Source organism: Podarcis vaucheri (genome assembly GCF_965113315.1).
Source record: "Podarcis vaucheri genome assembly, chromosome: 6".
NCBI classification, from domain to species: domain Eukaryota; kingdom Metazoa; phylum Chordata; class Lepidosauria; order Squamata; family Lacertidae; genus Podarcis; species Podarcis vaucheri.
Window position 1 is genome coordinate 53,095,148 of NC_138764.1, and position 22,513 is coordinate 53,117,660.

General features: G+C 46.5%; 1 protein-coding gene and 1 long non-coding RNA gene across 4 annotated transcripts; one reads left to right on the forward strand and one right to left on the reverse strand.

Annotated features, from left to right (window-relative positions):
* Positions 1-17: 17 nt before the first annotated feature.
* On the forward strand, positions 18-20,739 carry TAL1 (TAL bHLH transcription factor 1, erythroid differentiation factor). Of its 3 annotated transcripts, none has more exons than XM_082226786.1 (5): positions 18-119; positions 9,060-9,662; positions 11,096-11,187; positions 14,705-14,755; positions 19,419-20,739. In XM_082226786.1, exons 1-5 carry the CDS (start codon positions 106-108, stop codon positions 19,838-19,840), a joined length of 1,182 nt encoding a protein of 393 aa, XP_082082912.1. In that variant the 5' UTR covers positions 18-105; the 3' UTR covers positions 19,841-20,739. The 3 variants fall into 3 exon arrangements, with proteins under 3 accessions (XP_082082912.1, XP_082082913.1, XP_082082914.1); XM_082226787.1 differs by having other exon boundaries at positions 14,708-14,755; XM_082226788.1 differs by lacking the exon at positions 14,705-14,755.
* LOC309534869 lies at positions 3,229-4,582 on the reverse strand. The gene is made up of 2 exons (XR_014220908.1): positions 4,475-4,582; positions 3,229-3,925 (listed from the first exon to the last, which is right to left on the reverse strand). It is a non-coding gene; the product is annotated as an uncharacterized lncRNA (long non-coding RNA).
* Positions 20,740-22,513: the final 1,774 nt, after the last annotated feature.

A 22,513-nucleotide genomic window follows, 5' to 3' on the forward strand; every position in this document is an offset into this window, starting at 1 on the left:
TTTACGGTAGAGGGAGGCGGGGAGAAAGGAAAAGGGGGAGAGGGGGAAAAAATTGCATCCATCCGCCATGAATAGGCCACAAAATGGCTCCAGTCATTTTCACCAATGAAAAGCAAATGGTGAGTAAAAGAGAGAGACGATCGAGACGCGCTCGATATTGTTTTCTCGCGGGTTATTTTGTGCGTGCGCGTGTTTTTGGGGTATCTTCGCTTCGCAGCCGGCCTGCCAATGGGCCTGGATTAGGAAGCCTTGCCTCAGAGAAGAGGGATGGGAGGCGGCCAGCGAAGTAATAGAAATACATACATATATATAAATCCCCGCGCCATTCCCAGACTCTGAGGTCGCTCTTGTGCGCACGTGTGCATATACATATATATGCACACACACACACACACACACACACACACACACACACGCCCATATACACACTGAGGAAGGGAGGAAAGCAGGATGAAAGAAATATCAAATTATATGGATATGTATTTTCACTTTATTTCTTTGCCCGTTCGCTGCCTCGCCTTTCCACTGCAAAACCCCTGGATGTTCTCAGGTTAGCTAATGAAACGAGCCAGCTATCCGTCAGGGCAGTTGCTGTTCGGCTGCTTTTGCTATCTGGGAGTTGTTGTTATTTTAAAAATTCTCTATTTTTCTTTGTGCTGGAGCCCGTTCCCACCCAGCAAACGGCCTGCTGTGAGTCCAGAAGCAAATGCGGAATAAACTGGAAGCGGGAGGCGGCTGGCTCCGTGCGAACCCGGTCCTCATTCTCTGCACGTCTGCTCCCCGGCACGCGTGTACAGAAGACTGCAGCTGGACTTTATCCCTGTTACTGTAGATAGCCAGCACTAAGAAGCTCAGGCTTGGCCCTGTATTTTAAGGCGGGGGAAATGCCTACGGTGGTGCCTGCGGATCGGTAAAACAAAAGAAGCCAAGCCGGTCCGCAGGCGGCAAACCGAGTTAGCCGGCGGATTCAGGCGCTCAGACCCCAGGATTCAGACTCGTTTCCCGCTTCTCGTCGCCTCTCTTTTCCCCCCTGAGATACTTGGATTTGCAGGGATGGAAATGAAATGCGTTTTTTGCGCGGAGAGGGGCGAGGTATTAATAGGAGAGGGATGGGAAGCGTCCAGGAAAGCCGGCCTGCCTGAGAAGGCGCAGAATCTCTCTTAGGCGGATACCGAAGTGCGTGGCAGCCGAACAGGCCGCGAAGAGAAGGCTTGGGCGGCCCTCTGTGCCTTGTTGTCCATGTTTTTCACGAGAAAGCTAAATATTTGGGAACAGACAAGGTGGATTCTTTAAAAAAGCTCATTTGGAGCAGTGCAATTATTATTATTATTATTATTATTATTATTATTATTATTATTATTTTATGGTTGTTATTTATTAACTTAAAACAGAACCTATTTGCAGATGGGCAATATTTCAGAGGGTGGGAATTTCGTTTCTCCCAATTCAGATGCTGTCAAGAGCTACAGTGTTACAGTATTCAGCTAATGCACGTGTGCATAAAAACAGCGGAAGGCTGAAAATGCAACACATTTCGAACTGCAATTTGTCGCACCCTGCTCCCTTCTTCGTCTTTTAGGAATTCCGATTCTGAATATTTCCTGTAAAACGGGTTCCTTAAAATAAAATTTAAATACTTCCCCCCTCCCCCACACGATTTTTCACTTAAAACGGTATTTCTGAATAATATAGCCCCAAAAACCAAGGCGAGGCGCTAGCCTGCTCAAATGTTTCCTTTCTTTTCCTTTTTTCTTTCGGTTTCCTGAAGCCAGCATGCTGGTGCATACAGTCCTCTAATTCCTCGTGGTGCAAAGAATAAATAAAATAGACCACCATCTGCCTACTAATACAGGGAGCGTTGTGTGTCATACAGTAGGGCAGAAAAGTGATATATTTGCATCCATCAAAATATGTACACCACAATGATGGCATCTGCGCGCTTAGGAACTGAAAGCAAAAGAATACATTGCATTTAGATGCTAGATAGATAGATAGATAGATAGATAGATAGATAGATAGATAGATAGACGTTTGTGTGGGAATGTAGAAAGGTCGCCTAGGTCCAAATCGGGGGCGGGGCCTTACCAACTAGTTCCTCCTCCTTTCCTCTGCGTGTATTGGCTTACACGCAAAAAAAATTCCAGATCGTGTAGAAGCCGGTACTGAGGCTTCCTCCCTGTAGACGTTTCCACTCGCGCTTCCGCCCTTGATTTATTGACAGACAGATCAGGTAAACACACAAGTAGGCTGAGCGATGTCCTGATGGTGAAACCCGCATCTCGCTTGAATTGCGTGATAACTTTGTAGGAGAGGACGTCCACGGCCCCTCAAGGCTGCTAAGCTATGCTTCAGAACAGAATGACCTTTACAAGCCCATCGGCTCAGCAGCCTCTCTGCAACTGTGGCCAGACACATGGCGCAGAATATCTCAGAAGTAGGTTAGATTACTGCAATGCATTATACGTAGGGCTGCCTTGAAGACAGTTCAGAAACCACACCGGTGCGAAATTCCGCGCCCGCATTGCTGACAGGCGCAAGATGATCTGAGCGTGTAAAGCTAATTCTGACACGACTGTAAAGGCTGCCAATTAGTTTCCGAGCTGAAGTCAAAGTGCTGGTTCCGACCTGTAACGCTTTGTGTCACTCGGGACCCCAGTACCTCAGAGAACGCCTCTCCCCAGGTGAACCAACCCCAGCCCTGTGATCATCACGGGAGCTCTTTCTCCATGTGCCCCCTCTGAATTAGGTCTGCGGGTTGACAACACAAGAAGGGACCTTTTCAGTGGTGGCTCCCAGTTTATAGAATGCTCTCTCCAGGGAATTGCGCCTGATGCGATTACTGGCTGCTTTTAGGAGCCAATCACGAACGTATCCCCGCCACCCGACCTTTAGCCTGGAGACTTTTAGCTATTGCGGCCCTTTTTAGTAGGTCAGTTGTGTTAGAATGCTTTTAATGTATATCGGTGTTGTTGTTGTTGTTTTGAAACTTTATATTGGTTTTAGTTTTGCGATTACATTGTAAGTTGTTTTGAGTTTACAGTCTGTAAAAAGGACTAATAAGTCCAATAGTAAATAAATAGTTAATGCAGCTGGATGCTACTCTAGTTTACAACTCTCGTTTAATTCAATTTAAGCTTTAAATAGTGTCCTCTGCCATCCTTATTATGCCTTGATCATCTTTTTGTACCTCTTTTATTTTGTCTTTTAAAAGCAGCCCGTGCATGTAAATTTTAAATAATTAAATTTGGCACTGGTAATTTATTGTTAGAATAAAAGGCAAGACGAAAGAGTGCCGCTCTCTTGCCTTTTGTTCTGGCATCCGGTTACCAGGGGTAGACTGCCTCCGAAATGGAAGCTCCGCAGATAACCGTTAACAGACGTCATCTTCCTCCACAAACTTGCTTCTCCTGGCCATCTCTCGATTTTGTAGCAGTGCATATGCTGCCGGTGAATTCAGTATGGTGTGTGCGTGTAATCCACTTCTCTCGAACGTTTCTCTCCCTATCCCCCAAACACACACATTTTCGCGTTTCATACATTTCTTTCTGGATACAGCGTGCGTACGACAAAACCCCAAACGCAGCTCACTCCTCCAGACCCCGCTAAGACGTGCGCCGGACTTTTTCCGCCACTTATCTGCAATTTGCTGGTCGCTCGCTTCTCCCGCAGTTCCGTTGTTGGACAGACTCAAGGCTATTGGAGATCCAGGGCTTGTGTCAGGAGCAGAGCGAACAACTACCGCAGGGATCGCGGCTTCCTTCTAAGTAAGAGGAAGAGCCCCACACATCTCCCCCACAACGATACAATGGGAAGGAAGCGTCGAAGGAAAGAAAACGATCGTTTCCTTTGCGCCCAAGAGCGAATACAAAAGGCAGGGTACAAAACAAGCTTCTGAGTCTCACAGGAATCTTCACCAGGCCTGAAGCTGCAAATAATAATAATAATAATAATAATAATAATAATATTGTGGGTAGGGTTTTTTTTGCCTGCAAAAGCATACTCGATTAGAAGGAGGGGACGGTAAGAGATAGAAGCTATGCCGTTCCTTCAGGCTTTTCACATCCCAAAACGTGGTTCGGCAAACATAACATAAAGCGAAATTAAATTGTCATAGAATCATAGAATTGTAGAGATGGAAGGGACACTGAAGGTCAACTAGTCTAGCCTCCTTAAATCCAGGAATCTCAACTAGATCATACATGATAGATAGCCACCCAATCTCTGCTTAAACACCTCCGAGGAAGGAGAGAGCACCACCTCTAGTGGGAGTCTGTTCCACTGTCGAACAGCTCTTACTGTCAGAAAGTTATTTCTGCTGTTTAGTCGGGATCTTGTAGCTAGAAGCCATTGGTTCGGGCCCTAGCCTTCGGAGCAGGAGAAAACAACTTTTTCCATCCTCAGTGTGACAGCCCTTTAGATATTTGAAGATGGCTATCATATCTCCTCTCAGTCTCCCTTACCAGGCCAAACATACCAGTGGTAGAAGAGTTTTCTCTCATTGGTGAGACTGACTTCTTTGAGACAAGATTGTTTAGTGGCGTGGGGAATGGAGAGATGCGAGTGAAGCTTCCCCCCCCTTCCTGCTGGACTCCTGTGGTTACTGGTAGGAAAGGCACTTCTCACATACACATGATGATTGACGCATGAACCGGAAATAGAAACCAGGCTGCGAACCTTAACATTTCCTTCGAAACTAACCCCATCAAAATCAATTGTACTGTACTTATTTCAGACCGAGAATGCGTTTAGGATGTGAGCATTGATGTGAAATATTATGTTATGGCCCATTTCCCCCGGGCTTTCTAGTGAAATATACCCCCTACCCTGTCCAGATCTAAATATCTCTCCTCGCACCCCACTTCCTCGGCCCCATATCCGGGACGGGTCCCTCCTGATCCGAGAGGCTTCTTCCTCTGCTTAAGCCGTGGCAGGAGGCAGCATCCTGGGCTAGCCCCTCCCTAAATGAAAGCCCCCTCGAGGTAGGAGGAGAAGGAAATGTGGCCTTGACAATGAGAGGGGCTTTGTGGAGGCAAGAGGCGAGGGGCTGCTTAACATCTGGCAGAGGCGAATTCTGCCTCCTTGTACAGTATCAGAAAGTCCAATTAAAAGGAGGAAGGAGGCGGCCGGATTGGGTGGGTGCTGCTGCGGAGGCAGCTGAAAGCAAGGGAGGGGTCGTGACTGGTCAAAGATAGAGTCGTGCTATTTTGATGGCGCTTTCCTCCTTCTCCACGACGCCCCCCTCCAGCCCCCTACTCTCTCCAAAGCTGCCATCCAAAGATCTCCTCCTTCCAACCCATCCCGGCAGAGGCCGAAGGAATGGAGAGGAAAGCCCCGGTCCCAAACGTAGATTCTGACAACAAGGAAATCCTGCTGGTTTCGCGGGCGTTTAGGGCATTGTTGGTGGCGTGGTCCTTCACTAGTAGGGTTGGGCCTGGATTGGGCAGGTTCGTCTGCCTACATAGCCTTGAAATCGGCTTCAGATCCCTTGGTTTAAATGATGCTTTGCTGCCACAGCAGACGAACTGATTAATTCCGAGCAGCAAAGCGGCAATCGCATATATAAGCCACTTGCCGTATTCGCTGCTGGGTCAGCTTCAGGGTCTTTGTATTAATTCCCAACTTGGGTCGGTCCAGAGTATCAGGGATCGCCAGATCCATTATATCCCTGCTGGACTACTGAGGTCTTCAGGGAAGTCACTGTTGGGGGGGGGGCGTCCCTGGTGGCTGGGATGATGCTCAACTTGTAACCACAAAGAGTCCTCCTGCCTTCAACGTTGCGGGGGCCTAATTTTGTGCAGCTCCCTCCCAGTTTTGGCCAGACAAGTCCTTCCACCCCTGAATTTACTGAAGATTGTCGTTTTTCCTGCAGGCTTTCTAACTGAATTATGATTTTATAGTTTTAACTCGCTTTCGTCTTTTTATGATAGGTTAGGTCTCCTGCACACAGAGACAACCGCAATCAAGCGCCATACCAATCGTTGAGATAAATGATAAAATACTATCGAGTTCATGGGTCTTATGGGCTGCCGCGTAAGTCTGGGGACAGTCGGGCAGGTCTGAATGCTAGATATTCTAAACGTTCTCCATGCTATCCTTACGGGGTATAAATCCCGGGCGGGATATAAATAATAAAATTATTATTATTATTATTATTATTATTATTATTATTAACCCTATGCACTGGTAGCCAAGGCGTTGGGAATCCTTCTTTATGTACTCGAGAAACTCAGTGTGGTGTTTCGGCCTTCGAGGTCCAACAAGCGTAGGAGTTGGGTTAGGCCACCCGCCCTTACTGGTCTTGGGCTCCCCGCGTTAGCCCCTGGCCTTGCTTGCCTTTCGACGCGCCCGTGTTCGGAGGAGAGCCCCGCTGGGTGGGCAGAGACAGCTCCTCGGCCGATCCCCGGGGGCTGTTGTGGTTTCAGTTCGCCAGCAACCAATTTAAGCCTCGGTTTTTCTATGCAGCCGAGCGAGGCGCTGACCGGATTTATGCTCGAGGCGTGAAATTAACAGCCCGCAGCTCAGCGGAGAAAGCCGGACGGGAATAATTCCGCTGCATTTAAGCGATTTAAACGAAACACCATAAAATATGGATTTCTCCAGGCCCCTTCGCCAATCAGCCCCAATATAAATTGCGTTTCAAACGCCTCTATTTCTTCGTGCTTTGTTTTCTTCTTGCTTTAAACGGGAGCCCTGAACTACTCCTTGCTTAAACGAAACCAACCCGTTCACTAACTAACCAGGACCGGCGGTTTGAGGCTGAAATCCTGAACATATTTCACTCGGTCCTCGGGAACCAATCTCCTTGGACTCAGAGGGACTCCGGGAAAATCACCCCAGCGATGTGTTGTGTGTGTGTGTGTGTGGACGACGGTTCTAGGGCTGTATATTCGGAAGATAGCACCCCTTATTCTCGTGGGACTTGCTTCCAATTAAGTGCATATCGGATTGCCATCTGAAAGGGCTACCTGGTCTTAAAAAACAACCCCCCCAAAAAAACACACCAAGTATTTAAGCTGAAGCTTATGCCATAATAAATTTTAGTCTTTGAGGTGAAACAGTACTCCTTTTTGGGGGGGCGGGGAGAGGTGTCAAGATATCAGCACGGCTACTCCCTCTGCAAGTATTATGGAGATAGTTGGATAAACCGAGTTCGGGCTTATATCTCATAGACAGCTTCCTGTTGTTTGGCGTTTCTGGATCAAACCGGAAGCCATTCCCCACCCGCGCAGCAGTCTGTGCCACCAAATAGCCTTAGAGTTCATCGCGATCCCCAGAAATCTGATGGCTGCAAAGCGATCGAGGGGGAGGGTCTCCGTTCGTTATAATAAAACTGTGTTGGCGGCGGACAGAAGAGTTGGAACTGAGACACGTTTGGTTCTGCTGATCACAATACTATCGCCGATCGGAACATTTACTTGGAGAAAGGCCTATTGACGTAATCGGAAGAATTAGAGTTAAAATGTGTTGCGAAGCCCAAATATTCGAATTTAACTGGCTGTGTGTGTGCGCCCCCCCCCCCGGTTCTGGATAATTCATCTATTTCGTGGAGCGCTTGGAGGTTAACAAATCTGGCTCTGTTCTCAGAGCCTGGGCGCAGCCGACTTTTGGAAAGTGACTTTAATTCGCGCTTTGTTGCAGCGAGGAAGGCAAGGCAAGTGTTGGCTAGAGGGAACACTCAGGACGAGAGTCCTATAAGCCCCCCAAAGTATTATTAGTTGAAGGCATCGATATGGCTATGCAAAGTTAATTTAAAAGCTGATATCAACCCCAGAGTCGTTCGCTACTGGAGTTAACTGTCAGGGGTCCTTTACCTTTTTATTCGCAAATACACCATAACCGAATACATTAGCACTGAGATTCACTCAAGAAACACCCGAGAAATAAAAAAGGAGATGGGAATCCAGTTACAGCGCTGTTTTTTTAGATGCTATTACAGACAGGTGAATTCCTTCCTTCCTTCCTTCCTTCCTTCCTTCCTTCCTTCCTTCCTTCCTTCCTTCCTTCCTTCCTTCCTTCCTTCCTTCCTTCCTTCCTTCCCACTCTTCCATTGTGATATGATTTCTTATTACACCCCCCCCCCCATTATCCCTGGCATTAATGTGAAATGAAAAAGTTTCTCTTCCGCGCAGGCTGCTTCAGCGAATGGTGGCGATTTTCTTTTTATTTCAGCAACAAAGATGCTTTGCGGGCTTCCCTTCGTCTCCGTCCCCTTCTCCCCACTGCACAACTCCTCCTCTTTTGGTTGACACTGTCACTCTGCCACCGTCCTCCTCTTCCACCAAATGGTAGATATCTGATCCTCCGGCCGCTCTCCCCACCCACCTCATATCTGTAAGAATGACTTCCCCGAGGCCACCTCACTCTCTTAGGAAACGCACCCGCGCGCCCGATTGCCACGAAGTCCGAAGGGTGCGTGTGTGGAATTAAAAAGCAAAAACGAGATACGGGCAGGGCAGGCAAAGAGTTTTCCGCAAGAGGATGGAGGGCAGGGAAGTCTCAGAGCCGGAGGTTGGGGAAGGGACCCCCTTTGCTCTGCCCTCTTCTCCCGTCTTAGATTCGCACGGGGGTCCCCGCCCGAGCTTGCCCGGCCACCGGGCCACACAAGGGCCGCGCTCTACGCGGCGCGCCTTGCTAGCCTCGCAACTGTCCTCCGCGGCTGCGGAGCGGCCCTGCGCCGGTGCCCAGCCCCTCTGGGCGCCCGCTGCGCTGCCAATGACAAGCGGGCGACGTCGCGGACGGGGAAGGTGTCGCTTTCTTTCCCGATCCTTCCTCCTCCCAGTCTTCCAGCCCTTTTTTGGGTTGGAAGCTCGTCTCGTTCGCCCTTCTCCTTTCTTCACCCTGCGCGCAATTTTCCTCCCTCGTTTCCCTCCCCATTTCATCTTCCTTCCTTCCTTCCTTCCTTCCTTCCTTCCTTCCTTCCTTCCTTCCTTCCTTCCTTCCTTCCTTCCTTCCTTCCTTCCTTCCTCTCTCTTCCTCCACTTTCCCTTACTCCTCCTTTCCCTCCCCTCCCCGCGCGCCCCTCCCTCGCTCACGGCTCTCCTTTCCCTCTTTCTCCCCAGGATGCTGATGGAGAGGCCCCCCAGTGACCCGCCGCGGGATGCCGTGCACGGAGCCGGAGCCGCAGCGGAGGGCGTCGGCGAGCCGGACTTGGGCTTGGGCTCGGGCAGCCACAGCGTCGGCGGTGTTGGCGATCGGCGGCGCGGGGGGATGGCCCTCCCGGGGGAGCCGGCGCTGCTCAATGGGGTTGCCAAGGAGACAGGCCGGCCGCCCCCCTCCCCCGGCCCGGCGCCCCCCGCCGCGCCGGTGCCCGTTATCGAGCTGGTGCGCGCCGGGCGCCCTATAAAAGCCGCGGACGCGCCGAGCGGCGCCAGGCAGAGCCAGCGCGAGCGAGACGGAGGCAGCAGCACCACCACCACCAGCAGCAACAGCCGAGCGCAGCGCGCCGAGCCGGCCAGCGCCCTTGCCCTCGCCCTCGCCACCGCCGCGGGCACAGGCACGGGCACGCCCCCCGCCGGCGCCAGCCTCAGCAGCAGCAGCAGCAACGCCAGCAGCGACGCCCGCATGGTGCAGCTCAGCCCCACGGCAGCCCCTGCGCTCCCGCTCCAGCCACCTGCGCGAGCCATGCTCTACGGCCTCGGCCCCCAGCTCAGCACCGCCAGCAGGTCCGCCGCAGCGTCGGGGGAGGGAGAGGGGGGAGGGAGGGACTTTTCTGCTTGTGCCATCCGTTCTCGGCTTGCTTTGCTTAGGGTCGCCTTTGTCATATGCCACCATTGTCGAGGATGTCCTCCGGTTTCACAGAATTGTGGAATTGGAAGGGAGCACGAGGGCCCTGCAGTGGAGGACTATTTCGCCCAGCGTAGGCTTCGAACCCACGACCTTGAGTTTAAGAGTCTCATGCTCTAGTTTGGGCGCTTTGCCTTGCCCCCACGCTTCCCCTCTCTCCTTCATTTTTCTTTTTCAAACCAACATCTTTTTCTTTCCCGCTCTTGTTTTTCTTTCTTTTGTCCTCTCGTCTTCTTATGCCCTCTGAGTGCCAAACCTGAGCTGTGTGGGACTGTCTGCCTTTCCCTTTTGTCCGCTTGCCATAAAGAGAATTGATTTTTTGCCGTACTTGCTACGAAATTAATAGCCACCACCTTCGTCTCTCTGGTGGATCGCCTGTTCTCTACTGACAATCAAATTCAGTGGCCCCTCTGTATACGTCATTTTCTAAGCCACAATTATGCATCATTTTTAAAATGCCAGGTCTTTTTTTTAAATGCCATTTGTTAAGTGTACGGGCTAGAACTGTAAAACAGGCTGTACCGTGAAATGCCATTGAACTAACTAGCATTACTAACTAGCAGACGTTGATAGCCTTAAAGTAACAAAGGTAATGCTAGCGCTCTGGATCCGTCTCCCACCCTCCCTCGCCGAGAAATTGTCTTCAGTGGAATAGATCAAAAACAGAGAGAAAACATTTCCTCCCAGGGATTATTCTGAGTGTTTAATCAATGTGTTGCCTCCATTAGTTAGGAAATTGTTGAGGTTCCTTTTCACTGCCTGCAGAAATGCAATGCAGTTTAATCGCAATTCATATGTATATTAAAAAGCTCTGTCATGCCAGGGCCAAGCCTTCTTTGAGGTTAGTAGATGCTTCCACAATGATTCCCCCCCCCCCTTGTTACACAAATCCTTTAACCCTGGTAAGCATCCCTTGGGCTTAAAAAAAGGTGCTGTAAAGTATACCTTAATTCTTCCATTAGAAGCACTCTGAAAGTGCTTCAGGCCCGTGTGTAATACATCTGAATCCTAAAAGCATCTTATTTAGAAGGTGAATGGGTTTCAGGGGAACTTACATCCAAATAAATGTGCTTAGAATTGCAGCTCAAGGTTTCTCGGTGTGTGTGATGAGCATCTGTAATATGTGCATATATGTGCAATGTTATGAATGCTCATCACACAATATCCCCCTTCCCACACTCACTCTTTCTGCATATGCTCAGCTGAATGGAAGTACATTCAAAGACTGCCCAGTGTCTTCAGCAGAGATCTGCCTTGCAGTACTGTACTCTCTCTCCTCATTTTGTCCTGTATTCTGCCTCTTGCTTTGCAGTGGTTTCTTTGGAGAGCCAGATAACTTCTCAATGTACAGCAACAACCGAGTGAAAAGAAGACCGTCCCCCTATGAAGTGGAGCTCTCTGATGGTGAGGAAGCTTTTTAAATTTGAGAGTCTCAAGAACTGTGATCTGCTAGTTAATTTCCTGTTATTTTTGTGCTGGCAGGGGGACGGGGGACGGACAGATTATGATCTACAGGTGGAACTTGCAACGAAACGTTGCAATAGCGGTCCTTCTGCTCAGCGTTCCAGCCAGCCACACCTCCTGTCATGCTTCCTTTACTCCACAGCATTCCATAGCCATTCAGCATGCTGAGTTCTGCTTGGGTTGTTGTCCTGCTTTCAGGTTTTCCTCCCCCCTCCAAATGATTTTTGTACCTAGCAAACATTGAGGTTCTCCCAAGCCTGCTATCACTTCCCTCTTGTATGTGGATGGTGTGTCATTTTGGCGACTTAGGGATCTGCATTTGGTGAATATACGATGCCTAAGTACATAAATCGGAGGTAATTAACATGGTTGTCAGACTCCAACTCCCATCAGCCCCAGCCAGCATGACTAATGGTCAGAAATGATGGGAGCTATAGTCCAACAGCACCTGGTGTTGGCTTCATAGTGGTGATGATGATGGTGACAATAGCAATAATGAGAAAATGTTGGGATGAAACCAATTGGCTGGTATTCATTAAAGTTTTACTCAGAGCAGATCCATTGAAATGAATAGGCATGACTAAGTTAGGTCCATTAAGTTCAGTGGTTCTACTCTGAGTAAAGCTTAGTTGATGACCACCCTAGGAGGAAGAAGACAATATTTGCCTACTACATTGCCCTGGTCCTGTATTTATTCATGTATTTGGGCAATATGCACTAAGCAAAACCAGTTTTTGGAAATCAAAGGAGTGTAGCCATCAGTGTTGAATGGGATTTGAGGGGGTGAGGCCTTTGGACCTTCAGCTGGGTCATGTGCCCAGATGTTCTGGAGCTTTCAGGGCTGGACTTGGGTGCAGAAGCCCAGGGCCTCAATCAGCAGAACAAGAAGGAGGGTCCTCTAAAGCTGCAGGACTGGCTTACCACATTCTGAAGTAATACACAATATTGCAGCTGTGAAAAGTGCAAATTCCATGGGATTGAAAATAAAGCTGCCAATATTGTGGTGCTGTTATAGGAACCTATTGTGTCCACTTCTGGCTACCTTACCTCAAAATGGATATTATGCAGCTGGAAAAAGAATAATGAAAGGACAGCCAAAACGATCACAGGACTGGAGGAAGGGTTACAACACCTGAGACTTTCTTTGTAAAAAAAAAAAAAAAAAAGATGAGTAAGACAGGTGGCAGGATAGAGGTGTGTATGGTGTGGAGAAAGTGGAGAGAGAGAAGTCACACTCCCTCTCTCTTCATCCCCTGAAACTGAATGTTGGAAGGTTCAGGGCAGACAAAACAATGTACTTGATAGAGCCTCATTGAACTATGACACTTGCTTCCACAAGAGGCATCAATGGGCACCAACATGGATGGCTTCAAAACAGGATTAGACAAATTCATGGAAGAGAGGGCTTATCAGTGGCTGCTACTGATGCCTATGTTCTACCTCCACTATCAGAGAAGGCATATGCCTCTGAGTACCAGTTGCTGGAAACTATGTATGTATATATACTGGCCTTGGAGCTCATGGAATAATTTAAAAGTTGCCCATGAGCAAAAGGTTGATTTTAGGCTTCTTTACACCTGAACCATGTGAAGCATCAGTGTATACTTGACTGGTGAGATGTTCCTTCTTGGTTTATATATACTTAAGACCCAGAAGTACTATTAGCCTGTCTGGACTGTGTATAAACTGGGCATGTGTTCTTGTAATCACCAAGCTGAACACAGCCCCATCAGTCATGTCCAGATTCTCGACAGCCCTTTTGTAGCCTTAGGTAGGCAGCAATATGACAAAGAGGGTTTGCCTTAGTGGGGCACAACTTGTGCAGGTCGAGAATCAAAGAAGCCAAAGTGAGGATGCAGAGCAGGTTTTATGGATGTGGGATAAGGACATGAAGTAGAAACTTTGTTAAAAACCCCTGGAACTAATTCCATGAATGGGACACATGCTGTCACCCATACCTCATTTGCTCAAGAACTGTTATGGAGAAATTGGGTTATTATGACCATAGCAGCCTGATAATCCCAGGGTAATTTACTGGCAAAATGCCATTTGGAGGTCAAAACTCCTTCCCAGTGAGAGGTCGCCACTTACAGAACATGGTGAGGATTTGTAATGTATTTCAAAGCAATAGAAATATCTAGTGGTCATGATCTTGCCGCTTTTTCAATCATTTATGTTTAAATTAGGGATCAAACAAAACTAAAAGAAAATCACCTGAAAAGATTGAACTATATCTTCCCCCTTTTAATATTATATTTTAAATATCAGATTTGACATTTCCTCCATCCATATTGGCAAAGTGGTTGCTTGCTTGCTAGCTATGCTGCTTTACATATGCTTAGTAATCCTCAATATTCACATTAACAGTTGCGCTGGCTCTATTAATGAGTCCATTTTTATATTTCATCAAACATTTGACTTTGTCTGTTGCTAGCTCAGTTGTTCAACTATTGATATTTCCACAATTTATAGAAGGACTGGATATAATTTGGATGCCTCATTGAAAAGACACAGGGACAAGCTATTTGACACGACAATGCAGCTGGACTAATCTTAAATTGTGGATTTCCTCAATTTAAGATTAGTCTTGCCTCACCATCTTCAGTAGGTTTGCAAGGATCCTCTGTCTTTTAAATGAGAGTTATCCTGTGGCAGTGAGGGACTTAGCTTCTGCCAGTGTGTTCATTTAGACCAAACCAACAATTTACATGGAACTGCTGCCACACTGGTTCTAGAGCAGCCCTCATTGAGGCAAACATGTAAAGTGGGGACATGCAGAGGCATAGCCCATCTAACTTCGTATTGACAAGTACACGGACTGACAGCATCTCTCCAGGGTTTCCGATAGGGGTCTCCTCCAGCTCTTCCTGGGGATTGAACCTGAGACCTGCATGCAAAGCAGATGCTCTGCCACTAAGCCACAACCCTGGGTTGGGAGGCTGCTGGAAAAGCAGTACAATGAATCCACACGCTATTGAATTATTTTTACAGGCGTTTTCAAAAACTGGGATTAATTTTGGGATGGATCAACTCTGTGTGGTATTTCTGTGGTTCTGTCACCTGAACAAGCAAAGAAAACAAAGCAGCGAACGATCAACCCCAATGAGCCCTAAGTCTACAGAAGCCCAAACCAACAATGATCCTAATATATTTGATTTAATCCATTATAAATGCAGTTTTGCATTATGTCAAGGGTGGCCTGTGGGCTGCTTTGACCTCTGGGGGACCTCTCCAAGGGCCTCGTGCCAGTGACCTAAAAAGTGGGGGAGGGGGTGATCAAGAGGCTGCCCTACATTCACACCCACTCTCTCCAGTACACACCCACACACCCAGACCCACACACACCGCTGAGGTTGGGTGGGATTTGAAACCATGACCCTAGATAGCAATCTCAGGACAATTTTCCACGACTGAACACAATTTTCCCTGTACCCTCCTTCTTTTCACCCCTCTACAGCAGAAACCTATGGCGGGTACTCCTCCATGCGACAGCAGAGTCCCAATCCTGGTGAGGACATCATCATTATTTTTTGTTCCATTGCTGCCGCCAAATTCTCAGGGGCCATAGGGAAGAACTTGGGGGAGGGGAGCTGGGCTTTTGGTGAACTACCCCTGCTTTACGTCCTCAAAGGCAAGACTTGGGAAGTATTTTTAGTCTAAAAGATGTGCACCAGTCAACTGGCAAAACGCCAACTTGTTCAGGGACACTAAGGTAGAACTTTGTGATCTCTGTGATGCGGTAGATTGGATGTGGTACACTGATGGGACCAGGACTAAAAAGTTGGATTTGTATCTGTGGGATGAGAGTTTATATTCTATCTTATTTATGAACTGAGATTACTTCAGATGTGCCTGCAACACATGACTTTCTCCAAGGCCAGGTAAGATGGTTGGGGTTCCTGGAGCAGTTCTCCAAACAGAGACCCTCTTTCACCCCAAAATAAATGCATGAAATCAAGTCCACAGGATAAGGCTTCTGGTATATTAAAGAAGGTGGGGAATCTTTTTGGCTCAGTGGGCCAGATCACTATCTAGCTGCAACCCAATGGATCAACTTTGACAGTTGGGTGTGGCTAGCTGGGAATGGCTTTGCAGGCCAAAATGAGACCCTTGCTGACCCACCCTAGTTAAGTTTGTGGGCCAGAGATTCTCTACTGTTGCTGCAGTAGGTTGATCTGAAGTATAAGGTCTGGGGGATAGAGAGTTGCCTTCTCACAACTTTTTCACAGCTACCAAGTTGGTGATCCAATGAAAAAAGCTCAATGCCATCACCCACTTTTGTCAATGCCCCCGTAACTTAAGAAAAATGTCTCCACAGTCGAAGAGTTTTTAGGGCTTAGTGCTTAGTTCAGCTATCAAAACTCAGGATATAGAATTTAGATTGGCAGATCAATTTGGATATTCTAGATTTTTATTTCTATTTTTTTTTAAAAAAAGAAGTTTTGCTCATGGGTTGTGAAAAATATCCTCTCAGTTTGAGTGCTTCAGTGGAAGTAGATGTAATATTTGTTTTCTCAGTCTTGACATGTTCTTAAGATAAGCCCTCAATATTTTTAAGCCATGCATAAATGGATCTGGAACAGGGCCAGTTTCCTGTTTTACTGCCACTCTTCTTGTCATGAAAACTGTTAGGCAGGTGGAGCTCCTTCTGTTGAACCTCCTGCAAGGAGGGATTTATAATCTGTATATGCACAAGGGCACAAGGATCTCAAATACAGGGTCGCCATATTCCCAAAAGTTAAAATCCGGAAAAGTTGTTGACCTTTGGGGAGCATCTTCAAAAAAATAAGTGTTTTTTAAAGCATTTTTTTTAAAAAAAATATCGCTCTATTTGCCATACATCTGGGTTCCCCCCAACATTTGGCCGATTCTGTGAAAATCCACCCAGACGCCATTTTGGCAGTCCAATTCCTGGACATATGGCAGCCCTACTCAGATAGGCACCTCCTGGATTCTCAGGTCCTAAGAAATCCTTGACACATGTCTGCTTTTCTCTGCAATTGCCCATCTCTACCCCTAGTAAAGAGACAAACTATGTAATTTTGTATGCAGAGATGGATGCACTGGGCTATTTCTTCCTTGCAACATATACATCAGGAAGCTGGCCCTTGCAGAAGCACCCAGGCATATGTACAGGGTGGTCTGCTGGGGGAGAAGACAGCCACTCCAGGTTTCAAAATAATTGTATATTAAGTGTGGAATGTCAGGCGGGAATTGGCTCTTGGTGTGACTAAAAGCAGAGTGCCTGTGAGCATGTGAAGAATTGTTTTCCTTAAGCATTAATTCATCTCAGTCCAGGCTTGGTGTCAGCACCAAGCCACTGCCGAGGCCCCAGTACTGAATCAGAGGTCACTGACAGTGACGTCTGCCCTGAATTTGGCATTTTAAAATTTTCCACAATGCTGCCAATATAGCCTGACAACCACCATTTTGTGATTCCTTTAGTGGCCCATGACAATGTTCTGTCAGGGGCACTGTGTGAAATTTAAAATGGAGCCTCCTAGCAGGATGTCATTGCCACCACGTAAGTCTGCAGTGCCCACTAATGTAGAAGACCCGCCAGAGGGCAATTTGCAGAGTGCTCCTTGAGTCCTAGAGTTGACCCTGTCTCTGTCAGTTCCATTCACCTGGGACAAAGGCTTCTGGATCAGAGGGCAGGGGATCCATTGATAGGTTTTTTCGCCTTAGTGCTTATCCCTTTGCAAACTGAGAACCAAAGCCAGCTTTGAGCAGCAGCTTCCTCCCCTTAATACCTATCGATTCAGATTTCCCTATTGCAACAGTTGACCTCATTACATCTCCAGCCCCCTGACTTGAAGAGACCCTTGATACTTGACTGCCCACTCAGTCCAGTTACCCTTCACCACTGCCACCAGTGCTGCTTATTAAAAAAAATGCCAAATTCATGCTGAAGTAAACAATGCCTATTCAGTCAAGTATGTGTAATCTCCTTCCTCTGCACAGTGCATAATTCATGCAGAATATAAGGGTAAACATTGCTTATGGAAAAGACAGGGGAATGACACTTGCTACTGCCTTCTGCTGTAACATGTGGTGATTCTTGCTCTTATGCACAGGGTTTTCCTGGTCACCTGGGTTGGCATCGGGAAGGAAATTCCCCCCGCGGCACATTGGCAGACACCGGGGCTTTTTCGCCTTCCTCTGGAGCATTGAGCAGGATCATCTGTTAGGATCAGGTGGGCGTATCCCACACGATCAATTTCCTGCTTCGATTGTTGGGTGGACTAACTTGTGGGGAACTGCTGGGTCCTAGGCCCCTTTCCCTTGGGAGGTGACTGCCGACGGGCTTTGCACTCAGCTAAATCCACATTATTATTTTTAAAATTCTGCTAAAATTGAGTATGTGCAAATTGCTGGAAATGGGTTGTGAATTAAAGTTATTGGTCTATATCCATGGCGGTTTTGCACTAGTGGAAATCACCTCTGTTTGCCCAAGATGATTTTTACTGATCTCCAGGAGAAGCTGGTCTGTTTCAATGAATGGGGCAATGCCCCATCAGCCCAAGTTGACCCTTAGTCAGCTCCTACCTGCCTGCCATCTTTTGTATAGTGAGTCCAGAGATGGGCAGTGTTGGTTGTCAGCTTCCTCCTCCTTACTCTCAGGTGGATGCTACACATATAAAAAACACACACACTGCGAAAATGCTTTTAAAAAGTTTTGAAAAATACATTGAATTTGGCATAGCTCACTTTCGCCCTCTAGTGTCACATTTGTATATTGCACTTCACAACACATTTAAAATGTTTTATTTGCATCTGTATAGCCGAGTCCTCAGTGTCACGATTATGGAACTCAGCAATGAGGAGGATGGGGCAAAACTAGAATTAGTTGGCTCTGCCTGTTATTGGGCATGGTTCCACCTACTGTGAGCCACTCTGCCTTCTGCCATACCAGTCTCAATGGGCACCTCAACTGATCTCTCCTACCCACTGCAACCCAGGTGTCCCCTGAAAAGTTGCTTCTGATGGTTAGGAGACCCTCCTGATCAGTATGGAATATGAACCAGAGGGTTGCAGTAGATGGAGGTCTTTTGTGTACCTGTGACAAAAATTAGGGGCCCTGCCTTGCACAAGCAGAAGCTTTTTTTCACTGGAACAAAGCCAACTTGGGATGCATTCTGTACCAAGTTCTCTTTCTCTCTCTCTCTTGGCCCCCTCCTCAACACTGGGCCTCAGTTATAAGAGTGTTTGGTGGATCTTAAGGACCCCAATACACATAGCATGTGTCATATCATGAAAATTAGACTATCCAACTGGGTGTTATGAGTTTTTATAAGATGAAACAATTCACAGTCTGCATAATATTTGTTTGTTTGTCTCATTTATATCCCATCTTTCCATCAAGGAACTCAAGGTGGCATATAGCTTTCCCGCCTCCCCAGCATATCCTCACAACTACCCTGTGAGGTAGCTTAGGCTAAGAGACAGTAACTGACCTAATGTTGAAAAGTGTCAATTTAGCACCCACAACCACCAACATGCTATAGATGATAGATAGATAGATGATGATAGATAGATAGATAGATAGATAATAGAGATAGATAGAGATAGTGTCTCCCTGAAGTGCTGTATGTATATTCCTTTCTGTTAAGGATTCTCTGATTAGTAGCTAGCCAAGTTGCACTGTGGGATGAGGCCTCAGGTTATGTTGCTGCAGAAGAGATTGGGTTGAAATACAAACTGATTATAGTTTGTGTCACACCTTATGAGAAGAAAGAATTGGGCACCTGTCTAATTTCTGTCTCCCGTTCCAGTGATGAAAAGTGTACCTGGCTGGCTCTGCCAAGATATCTACAGATTGTACTGTAGGAATGAAGGAGAAATCCAGTTTTTATGCAACCTTATCTAATTCACACTTCTGAAAAAATACACAAACTGAAACATGGCTGTCCTTCAAAATTTGCATACAGAGAAATGTATTTCAGGGGAAATGTACAGTAAAATGCTGAGTAATCTTTGTGAGGTTTTTTAATTCAAAAAATTGCAAACTAATGCAGAAATCTGGTGAACTGAATTCAAGATGGGAAAAATGAGAGATTCATCCATCCCTACTTGAAAGTCACACTTTAATAAGTTGTTTTGATGTGTTCGTGTTACTGTTTCCCCATGAATTCTGTCACTGCTAAACTTGCATTTCTCTTTATTTTTAGGTCCTCACACAAAGGTGGTCCGTCGAATATTCACAAATAGCCGGGAGAGGTGGAGGCAGCAGAATGTCAATGGAGCTTTTGCTGAGCTCCGCAAGCTCATCCCAACTCACCCACCTGACAAAAAGCTGAGCAAGAACGAAATCTTACGCCTGGCTATGAAATACATCAATTTCTTGGCCAAGCTGCTCAATGACCAGGAAGAAGAAGGGAACCAAAGGGGAAAAGTCAGCAAAGAGAGTGGCCTTGTGCAAGAGGACCTTCTTCAGGACATGTTGTCTCCAAACTCAAGCTGTGGAAGCTCATTAGATGGAGCAGGAAGCCCAGACAGTTTCACAGAAGAACACGAACCATTAGACCCCAAGCAGCACACAAGAGCTCTCCACCATTCTATTCTTCCCATTGAAAACAGTGCGCAGCGATGATGAACCTGCAAAGAGGCACAGGCAGGCCCTTGAATACATGGTATCTGGAATTTATGCATGTCCTTCACCCCCCCTCCTCTTGAAAAGAAAATGGGTACTTCCCAAGTTTTCCTGTTGGCTTGAACAAGAGAGCTGCATAACAAAACACAGATGGATCAAGTGCATCTTCACTGACAGAGCATTGATGGCCTGGGAGGATTGTCTTGTTAACTCTGTGTTTTTGAAAGAGTTTAACACTCAAAGGTGGAAATATGCAGCCATCTCATCTTGTATTCATACAAGGTTTAAAAGGGATTGGCCTGACACTCTGTCCTTCTGCAGAGTTATCACTGTTTCAGTATTGTGTTGCCCCTCGTTTCCTGTCATCTGTTCCAAGCATCTTCCATAACATTGTGCATCCGTGTGGCCATGAAATCCCTTAAAAACCATCCTTGCAGTGTGGTTTTTCTCCAACTCACTTTGAGAAAATGTATGCAACTTGTCTGCCTTCACTCAAGAGCTTTGCCTTTCTTATGGAAGAAAGGAAATAATCCCTTGCGAAGGAACAGCTGACTTTGTGTTGTGGGTTTCTCTGAATTTTTTTAAAAAATTAAATCTAGCTCAGTTTTGGGTTGTTTGAGGTCTTGTATTTATGATGGTGGAAATCTTTTGTTTAATTCCAACCTGCAGTATCTGTTGAACTAAAAAGGTACATCAGTGAGGGTTTGTTTCCCAACGTCTGACATTTCATCACAATGATGATTTCTTCTAACCTGGGTGAGCAACAGCATTTCCTTGGAGTTCTTATCTTGGGGTTTCCTGGTTTTATTTTTCCTGAAACAAGTGCGACGAGAAATTGTGTGTGTATGTAAATATATATTTATATACAAAACTGGTATAAACAATGTTTCAGTAATGCACTTTGACTTGTTTGGATTTACTTACATAAAAGTCAGGGGTCACATGAGCCACTAGGAGCTTCTCCTGCACAAGATCTGTGTAAATGAATGGGAGTTGCACAAAAGCATATCCATGAACCATATTCGTGGTTGATGCTGTTGGTCATCAGAGTCAGGTTCCTGCTGGGAATGGCAAATGGCCAACTGTGCTATGTGCCAGACATGCTAAGGGTGCCTCCAGATGGAGTATTCACCCTGATTTGCTTGTGGTGAGGCTAGACAGCGTATCAGTGCATCCCCCCCAACTGTGCTATGTGCCAGACATGCTAAGGGTGCCTCCAGATGGAATATTCACCCTGATTTGCTTGTGGTGAGGCTAGACAGCGTATCAGTGCATCCCCCCTATCACAGGTGGGTAGCTGTGTTGGTCTGCCATAGTTGAAACAAAATAAAAAAATTCCTTCCAGTAGCACCTTAGAGACCAACTAAGTTTATTATTGGTACGAGCTTTCGCGTGCATGCACACTTCTTCAGATACCTATGCATGCACGCGAAAGCTCATACCAATAACAAACTTAGTTGGTCTCTAAGGTGCTACTGGAAGGAATTTTTTAATTTTGTTCCCCCTATCACTTATTGCAAAAAGTCCAATATTTGGGGGTTTGTTGCACAAGACCTCCCAAGCAACTATAGTTGTGCAGCCTGCATTTATCAGTATGTGATTGAATCAAACCCCAAAATAGCGACAGTCTGGAAGTGCCCTAGGAGACTTTGCAGTAGAAACCCCAGGAGGACAATGCTCAGGGGGTACTATTCTCAGAAGTTGCAGGGAGCCAGAGCTGGTGTGCATTCTGTTGTGCAACATAGCCCTGTGATGTTATTTTTCCGATATCATGTGAGCTCTTTCCTGGGCATTTCCCCAATGCCAGTACTTTGTTCAAAACCTCTTCCAACTACCCCCCATCAGAATCTACCCAACTCTCTGCAATCTCACCAAACCACCAATAAAGCCTATGACAGTGTTTGAGAAATACTTTGAGCTTTGAAGGTTACAGGCAATGATTCTGTGGCGATTGCAGATCCAGGAAGTTTTTACACTTCTCAGGGCCAATTCATATACTGTACTGCATGTTCAAGACGAGCGTAGGAGATCTTCTAAGTGTGCAGATAAAAATGTAGCATGTGAATGTGCACAAAGCAACATGTTTGCCAGCACACCCATAATTCTAGGATGCACATTGGGAAGCTATAGTTGCTAAGACTGGTTCTGTTTTATGCACTCTCTGTAGCTACAGCAGTTTTACAGGTTCAAGGCACGATTCAGAAAACTCTGGGTGCTTCCATGACTGAAGGACAGAGCTTTGCAAACAAATGGAAGTCTACCCTTAATGGAGAAGGCCTTTTGGGTTTCTGTCTTAAGTCTTGTTTTATTTTTAAAATAAACATCTTATAGATATCCAAACAGCTTTACAGAAGGCTTTTGTTTTTAATGCCAAAGGGTTTCTGATTTTGAGGGTTTGTGTTTTTTGGTGAAAGTTAAAGTATTTCTCTTTTGGACGATGTGCTTGCTTATGCATATGCGTGTGGACTTCATTTCCCCATTATCCCATTAACAGCCAAATGTATTTGTAGAGGTGGAATAAATAGCTTGCTAAACACTGCTTGTAAAAGTTTCTGTTTAAACAGTTGTTATGAACAGGAAGCATTGGCAGAAATCCATAGATAGGAAATGGAATCTGAAAGTCAGATTAAATGAACTGCAAAGCACCAGATTCTGAGTTTTGGGATGTCATCC

Excerpts from the sequence above, each read along its gene's own strand:
- TAL1 (XM_082226786.1), top strand. Across the intron at positions 9,663-11,095 it reads CAGCTCAGCACCGCCAGCAG|TGGTTTCTTTGGAGAGCCAG; the intron begins GTCCGCCGCAGC and ends CTTGCTTTGCAG. Across the intron at positions 11,188-14,704 it reads TGAAGTGGAGCTCTCTGATG|CAGAAACCTATGGCGGGTAC; the intron begins GTGAGGAAGCTT and ends ACCCCTCTACAG.